Source organism: Scylla paramamosain, chromosome 37 (genome assembly GCF_035594125.1).
Source record: "Scylla paramamosain isolate STU-SP2022 chromosome 37, ASM3559412v1, whole genome shotgun sequence".
Lineage (NCBI taxonomy): Eukaryota > Metazoa > Arthropoda > Malacostraca > Decapoda > Portunidae > Scylla > Scylla paramamosain.
Window position 1 is genome coordinate 2,658,754 of NC_087187.1, and position 8,747 is coordinate 2,667,500.

General features: G+C 42.3%; 1 protein-coding gene across 5 annotated transcripts in view; it reads right to left on the reverse strand.

Moving 5' to 3' along the window:
* LOC135091340 (protein crumbs-like) overlaps positions 1 to 8,747 on the reverse strand; it is a 70,177-nt gene that overhangs the window by 24,815 nt on the left and 36,615 nt on the right. For 4 of the 5 annotated variants that reach the window (XM_063988889.1, XM_063988888.1, XM_063988886.1 and 1 more), the window contains exons 2-6: positions 5,838 to 5,971; positions 4,530 to 4,724; positions 3,287 to 3,429; positions 2,772 to 3,013; positions 94 to 222 (exon numbers count right to left, since the gene is read on the reverse strand). In XM_063988889.1, coding sequence (XP_063844959.1) covers positions 94 to 222; positions 2,772 to 3,013; positions 3,287 to 3,429; positions 4,530 to 4,724; positions 5,838 to 5,971 — 843 coding nt within the window. Of the gene's footprint in view, positions 1 to 93; positions 223 to 1,792; positions 2,007 to 2,771; positions 3,014 to 3,286; positions 3,430 to 4,529; positions 4,725 to 5,837; positions 5,972 to 8,747 lie in introns of those variants that run through there. The other variant, XM_063988890.1, reaches the window with a different exon arrangement.

Below are 8,747 nucleotides of genomic sequence, written 5' to 3' on the forward strand. Positions count from 1 at the left end.
CACAGGTAGAAACTAATGAAATGAAATCCTCGTTCTTCAAGCATCACACAGTTGACCACAGCACACAACTAACAGTGAGCAGGGTAGCGTTACCAGTGTCGTTTTCGCAGTGCAGTCCATTGTAGCGTGTGTAGCAGTGGCACACATAGCTGTCCTGGGAGGCAACACACTCCCCGCGCTGGCCACAAGGCTGGGAGAAGCAGGGGTCCTCTTGGTAGCCACCTGCAGGCACACAACTTGGGGTCACTCTTTGCCACACACACACACACACACACACACACACACACACACACACACACACACACACACACAAATAAATTAAGACTGGAAGAAGAGAAAAAAAGGAAAGAGGAAAGCATGCAAGAAAGAAAAAAAAAGGAAGAAGAAAAACAAGAGAGAAAGAAAAAGACAGAAAGAAGGAATGAAAAAAAATAAGAATAATACAAAGGGATACCAAATAAAACACACACACACACTACCACCTCTCAGCACACACAAACAGGTGGCTACAGCTTCATGCAAACACTCCACTGATTTCTACATAGGTTTCAACTAAGTGCAATTATACTAGAAATGTAAACAAGCTGAGACAAAACAACTCTCAATACCCTCTGTCAAATTACAATATATCAACAATGAAAGTATGCATTTATATCACTGTAGGCTGTAGAGGATTGAATATGCTTTTTTCCCCTTGCTATATTGAAACTTGGGAAATAAAGTTGAGTTGCTTCTGTCTCCTTGAATAGTAGAGAACAGACGTACAAGCTTGCTATTACACTTCCACACTCTTAGCTAGTGTGCCAGTGAGCCAGACCCTTCAATGTGATACAAGATCACAAGATTCAAACAGATACAAGTGTAGATAGATAGATAGGTAGACAGATAGATAGATAGATAGATAGACAGGTAGATAGATAGAAAGGTAGACAGATAGACAGATAGATAGACAAATAAATAGACAGATAAGTAGATAGATAGACAGATAGATAGATACAGACAGACAGATATAAACATGTGTATAAGTTGAAAATGCTGCTAAAAAGTCTTGCATTCATAATTCTACTGCAATTTCTCTTTGCCATGCACATTAATTGTATTGTAACAGAGCAAGAAGTGTATCAGACAAATGTGCATAATATGGAAGCAAACTTACAAAACTGAGGTGAACAACACCCTCTTACAAATCAAGTGAAATACTACTGTTAGTTAATACATGTGAGTATAACTACAACCTTCCAAGGGATGTGCCGCAGAGATAACACACTCCACATATTAGTATCACATGTATCAGTAATATCTATGCACACTAGTCTATGAGTGGGTGGCAGGCCTATCAGGGACACACATGGAGAGCAAGTCAGTAACATGAATGTATATAAACTTAATTTGCTTTTATAGAAATCAATAGTTTCCTTCCCATCTTTTACTTGACTTTATTTGTCATGTGAGTGACAGGGGAACTCTTGCATGTGACAACACACCTGATGATTTATAATTACCTTACTGAATTTTTACAGAACTGAGTAAGCCTCATCAAATCCCATTACTATTACCAAATTGTCACATTTCTCAATACATAGTGCATCTGCTCATCTTACAAGTCATTTAATTTTGATAATGTGAGTCACTAAGTTACTGCTCAATCTGGGAAACTATTTCTACACATCCTTCTCTTGTCACGTTGCTATGTATTTTTCCTTGGTGTGTGCAGCTCTGACAGTCCTGCCGCCCATTACACACTACAGCTATACATAAGACTAGGATTAGTACAGTGAGTCTCCATGCCTACCTCCACCTTGAGGGAGAGCAGTGGAGGAGGAGAGGAGGAGAGCAGGCGGCCAAGATAAAAAAATTGCATCAGTTATGGCCACAGTATGCAGGAACCAGTCCACCACCACCACCACCACCACCACCACTGCCACCACCACCAAGCAAGTGCAAGGAAGCCAACACACACACACATACACACACACCCACACTGCCACCATCAGAAGGCAGCATGAGAGGGAGGGTGAAGAAACATGATTGGTGTGGTGTCTCTCACAAATACACATAGAAACTTGAACTTTTCTTCTGAACTACTCACATCAAAAGCCTTCTGATATTTTTTTTCAGACTAACACATTGACAAATTCTAATCAAAATGCAAAGAAAAATGTATTACTTTAACATAGCCATCAATATGAGCATTATACATCAAATGAAACAAAAATTATGTGAGCTTATTCAACAGAATTATGGTGACATATGTACAATGTACAATTTTACAATAACTTACACCATAGCAAATAAATCAAACTGGAAAAGTAAATAAGATACTGACAAACTGTAGGCAACATTCATAAATAAGTTCAGAAAATACCAAAAAAGCAATCAAGAGTGGAATGTACATTTTGCATAACAGTTACTAATTCAGGACTTTACACAAGATATCACTACTACTATTATCACTACTACTATTACTACTACTACTACTGCTGCTGCTACTAGTAATCTACTGAAAACTTTATCATTATTACTACATCCCTAGGAATCACAGAATAACCCACAGATAGGAATACAGGGCAAGAACAGATCAAAAGTCATAAGAGTGAATAAGAACATTATAATAATCTCTAAAGTCAACAGAAATAAGAGAACAAGACTACAAGGAAGATGGTGTGCCCTACAGGCAGAGAAGAGACAGAACCTTGAGCAGACCAGAACTCACTAAGCACTACATGACAGAAAGCAGGTCCTGGGAAGGCAAGGATAAGAAGGGGACTCACTACAATCTCTGTCATCGGGGAGTGGGCAGGAGTCCCACTCGACGCCTGTGTGGAGGGCAAAGGAGCTGCCAAACTCAGTGCCAGCACCCTGCAGAAGGCAACCCGTGAAATTCCTGCCAATAGTGAGCTGAGGGGAGGCTGACCACAGCTCCAGGTCGAACAGGAAGGCGCTGGCATCTGTTGTGTTGGCCACCACCACCGTTGCCTGGTCCACACCAAGCTTCAGCACCCCCAGCACAAACCTGCCGCACCACACCACCAATGAGACTCAAATCCTGTATGTGTGAGATCGGTGTTCAACTTTTTTCATCATGACCCAGTTTGATTTTATGTGCTACCCTTACAACCCTGTGTGTCCAGTCTGTTGTATCTCTCACCCTCACACACACACACACACACACACACACACACACTATTACACTTCACTTGCTGGTTATATATCTGTCTACAGTGTGGCAACTCCAATGGACAAGAACAATGAAGTGAGTAAAGCTCTACGTAATTCCATTCATTACTTGAGGTAGACTCTGTGCCAGGCGTTGTTGTTGAGGCGCCGGGCGAGGGTGGTGACGTGTGGTTGGCTGTGCTGCGTCAGGGTCAGCACCAGCGACCCCTCCTCGTTCAGCTGCAGCACCAGACTGTCCCCGCCTGAGCCCGTCTGAAACGAAACACCGATACGTTATTTGAGTAAATGGCATGTAATAAGTTCTGGTTGTGTTTAGTCTCTCTCTCTCTCTTTCTCTCTCTCTCTCTCTCTCTCTCTCTGAAATCATCTGTATTGCTACTTATACTCACTATTTTCCTTTTACTTTGAATTGTTTTCTCTTTTATGTGATATCTAACTAACTATATGCATACTAGTTTACAGTGAAGGAGGTCAAGATAAAAGAGGTCAGGGGCAAGACTACAAGAGTGGAATTATTAAAGGAAATATAAGAGGAAAAGAGGTGATGTACAGAGGTCATGGGCAAAGGAAGAAGAGTGGGATTATCAAAGAAAGTACGAGAGGAAAGGATGAACTGGTGTGAGACAAGTAGCAGGGAGTGGTGAGGGTGAGCTCAAGGCCAAGGGTACCAAAGTGGGATCATTAAAGAAAGCAGAGTATAAAAGAACAAAGTGGTGTGAGGGACATGAAGACAACAACTGGGAAGGTTGTGGTCAGTCACTGAATGGTCCTGCAGGGTGCCTGGTGGTGTGTGACAGCCCCTGCGGACATACCATCTGCACATTATTATATTGAGGATGTGCACATGGTATGTCCGCCAGGCAGAGCACACTGCTGCCTTGCTGTGCAAACACTGTGCTCAATGAGGCATTGCACACAACAGATATGCTGCTGATAACACAACCAGACATGTACAAATCTATCATCAGACAAATGCATGGTGTGTTGTAGGCATCTTGCTCAATTTATATGTAATTATTTGCTAAGACAACACTGCATATCACCAGTACATAGTTGATTTGAACTTTAACTTTCAAACAAGTATTAACAGCTAAAGAGAAAAACACACATGGTCTCTCTCTATTGAAATAAAGACTGTGAATCTGTGCTGTATAGGTTAAATTTTGGATACTTTATCTTATACTGAGTGAAATTATATTTAGTAAGTATCTTAATAACTTTGGGAGGAGATGCAGTTTGAATATGTAGCAAAGATCATTTTTCACCCAGACTCTGAAATTCTAGCCTCCTTAAGTTAGGCTAGGGTCTGGTTAAGTTAGACTGGGGACTGAGGGAAGCCACCAGTGCCTCACCTGTTCCAGCAGATTGCCATGGCTGCAGGTCCTAAAGCTGAGGGAGGTGTAGCCACGCAGACTGAGGGTGACAGGCAGCACCACCCTTGCCTCGCCGCCAGAGAAGTGACCTTCGCGTGACCCACCGCCGGGGGTCAGGTCGCCCCAGCTGTCCTGACCCGCCACACCCACGTCCCCCTCCCCACCATCCACCAACTGAAAAATAAAAGCAAATGAATAGAACACACAGACATATAAAGGATAGATAGTGGCGGACAGTAGAAAATACAGACAGGTGGAGAATAGAAAGAGAGATAAGCAAGTGAACAAAGCCAGATAGACAGTGGAAACACAGATGAACAAGTGAACACAAGCAAGATAGACAGTAGCAAAACAGATGAACAAGTGAACAGACAAGATAGACAGTGGAAACACAAACAAAAGAGAGAAAGATAGAGAGAAAAGAAACAGGTACAGACTCACATGAACACACAAGTTAAAGGATGAAGGAGCAATATTACTGAGAGGGGAGGGAGAGGAGATAATGGTGAGGTAAGAAGAGGAGAGAAGAGGAGAGGAGAGGAGAGGAGAGGAGAGGAGAGAAGAGGAGAGGAGAGGGGTGGTGCATAGCAGGTCATGGCTTAGTACTTAGCATACCACTAGGGTGATACTGAAGCCTTAGAGACACACAGACACACACACCACAGTACCTAGATATGCACACACACACACACTCACACACTTAGGAGGAAAAATTAGGAAAAACAGAACTGCCTACACATGAAAAAAGAGAAAAAAAAAGAAAGAAAAGTAGAGATGAGGATGGATAGAAATTAATAAAAAAAAAAAAAAAATGCTTTTGTTGAAGATAAAACAGCACCTTACTGGAGGAGGAGGAGGAGGAGGAGGAGGAGGAGCAGTGAAGATTACTAATAAGTGAAGTTGGTGCCTTAATGAAGTGCCTCTAAATGATTGCCTAAGCACATAAATAAATCATTGGTGTCAGGTATGATTCAAGAGAACACCTTGCATTATATTCCTAACTGGCGGGAAGGCTGAGGTAGAATATTAATAAGTAGTAGTAGTAGTAGTAGTAGTAGTAGTAGTAGTAGTTGTAGTAGTGGTGGTGGTGGTGGTAAAGATAGTGTATTTGAGGTTTTAATATTGGTACTAGTGTTATTTAAAGGATTGGAATAATTAAAGGTAACGCTACTACTACTATTACTACTACTACTACTACTACTCCTACAACTACTACTACTACTACTACTACTACTACTACTACTACTACTACTACTAACAACAACAACAACAACAACCAACGCTCACCTGTGTTCCCGTGACCATGAGGTGAGTCTCCAGCATCGTGGACTCCTCCAAGGTGGGGCTGGAGACCACTAGCGTGCCCTCTTGTGCCCCCACCAGCGGCCCGCACACCACCAGCGCCGCCACCACACACCACCCTGCAACACACGCCCGGCATTAGTAGATGTACACGCAACACACACCCTGCATTGGTTTACACACATAACTGTTCAGAGAGAGAGAGAGAGAGAGAGAGAGAGAGAGAGAGAGAGAGGTATTCACGCTTTGCTCTCTCGCCACGACCATTTTCAAAGGCCGGGTTCTCAAGTGTTTTTTTTTTTTCCTGTTCGCAATGTAGAAATCTTATTGATCTGCCTCTAGAACTTTTAAAAAAATCGTATAACTTCAACAAGAGTCTTTTGAATGCAGGAGAGAGAGAGAGAGAGAGAGAGAGAGAGAGAGAGAGAGAGAGAGAGAGAGAGAGAGAGAGAGAGAGAGAGAGAGAAACATAGCTTCCTAGAAATAAAGACATTAACAGCAAGGAGTGAGCATATCTGAGAGAAATACGGGTTAAATATACTTGTAGATATGGAGTGTATGGCTCAGACCATGTAGAATGCAACTGAACGTAGCTACACACACACACATACACACACACACACACACAGGAGGAGGGCTGGGAAAATCAAATAAAGGTGGCCGGAGCATCACAGTTACCCTTGCCTGCCAGCATCACTCAGGCCGCACTCTCAACGCAGCGAACGGTCTCCCACCTCCCTTGCTCTCCCACCACGACTCTTTCAAAGGCCACAGAGATAATTAGCCACGTTCTCAAGAGTGTTTCTCCTGTTAATAATGAAGAAATATTGTTAACTTGTCACTATAACTGTAAAAACACAATTGAAAACCCTGTAGCTTCAATTGTAAAGAACTTTTGAATGTAGTGGGGATGCGGCGCAGAAGTGTTTCGGAGTAAGCCGGTGAGTGTTCTGTGGTGCGCTGCGGCGGTATACTATGCAGCTACTGAGTACACTGTTACCTTGACGTGCCAGCGAATAGCCTATGATGACATGAACGTACCCCATCGCTTGCTGTCGAGTCGTGGCTTGAATGAATTAACGTTATGAAACAGTACCACGCTTTTACCTCCGCGCGTGGGTGTCTGCCCGTCGCTGAGTCCGTGTGTAGCTACCCTCCTGTTTCTTTACCTTATCTCAATTTATTAACATGATGCAGAGGAAGCAACTAGGAGTTTCAAGATTAATAAGATACTGATGGTATTAAACAGGTGTAACATGCTTGGGAACGTGGCTAACCATCGCTGTGGCCTTTGAAAATCGTGTTGAGAAAGCATAGCGTTTGTGAATACAGGAATAGAGAATCGTAACAACTTCTCACTCTCTCTCTCTCCCTCTCCCTATCGTTTCCACCATCTCCATACCTTCCCATGCCCTCTCCCTCCTCACCACCCACCTCTCCCATCACTCCCACCTCCATACAGGTCTCAAGGAGTGTCCCCCGGAATGCTAACACGTCCAACCCCTTACATAGTTGCCCAAAAATTATCATGGTGTGTTTTTAAAGAGAAGGGTGAACGTTAGTGTGTGTGTGTGTTGTTGTTGTTGTTGTTGAAGAGGATAATGCAGTAACAGCAATAAGTAATAAAAGCAATAAAGAAGCAACAACTACTACTATTATTACTAAGGAAGGAACGGAATGAGATGAGTGAAAAAAAATAATGAATAGAAAAAATTAAGAACACACACACACACAGAGAGAGAGAGAGAGAGAGAGAGAGAGAGAGAGAGAGAGAGAGAGAGAGAGAGAGAGAGAGAGTTGATTTCTTTTAATAACGTATACAGTGGAAAGTCACCAGACAACCAAGTAACTCAATCAATTTCACCTCGACACACATCAGGCTTTCAAACCTTCCTAACCGCCCCCCCCCCTCTCTCTCTCTCTCTCTCTCTTACCGTTCCTTTTCCCCTTTGCCCTTCCTTTCCCATGGCTCCCTCTCCCCTCCCTCCCCCACCACACCCCTACTCACTTTCTCTTCCCATCTACGCCCACTCCCGTCTTGGGTTACCCTCCAGGGGCCACTAGGGGCGAAGGGGGTGTGGGGCGTGGGGTGAGGGTTAACGCCCAGCCTCATAACGTGGGTGAGACTGAGGTGACAAGTGTAGTAGTGATGGTGGTGGTGGTGGTGGTGGTGGTCTTTCATACCGTTTTTGTCTTTTATGAAAGTTTAAGTTTATATTGGTGCAGGAAATGAATGGATGAATGAATAAATAAAGATGAAATGAAGTAAATGAATGCATAAATAAGTAAATCGGTTTCTTTTTCTCTTTCGTTTCTTCTACTCTAGTTTCCTTTTTCTTTTCTTTTTTTTTTTAAGGCATTATGAACGAGCTTATTTTATTTATTATTTTTCTAGTCCCGTATCCCCTATGTATAAAAAGTTCTTATATAAAACATTTAATATCCATGTTCATCTTTTACGATCTCTATCCATAAATTTATCCAATCTTCTCTTTTATAATTGCATACTGAATCTGCAATACAAGGTTACCAAGTTTGTCTATTTATCATTGTCTTTTTTTTTCAGATTTTCTCCAGTTTCTCACTTTTTTCACCATCGTGTTCTTCCAGTTTTCAATTTCATCACTATTTTTGCTTCACACACATTTTTGTCAATTCTCATTCTGTCTTTCTTTTTTTTATGCATTTTTTTTTCCATTTCTCACTTTTTTTCACTATCGCTTTCTTTTAGTTCTCAATTTCATATCCAGTTTTCCCCATACCTGCTTTTTCATTAGTTTTCTCCGCAATGTTACCTTTTCCCCAGTGTTTTTTCTCCCCATTCACCATTTCACTGTTTTTTTTTCCCATTCTTGGCTCTTTCACTGCCCTTTGCCCACTTTCACTCTTTCCGCT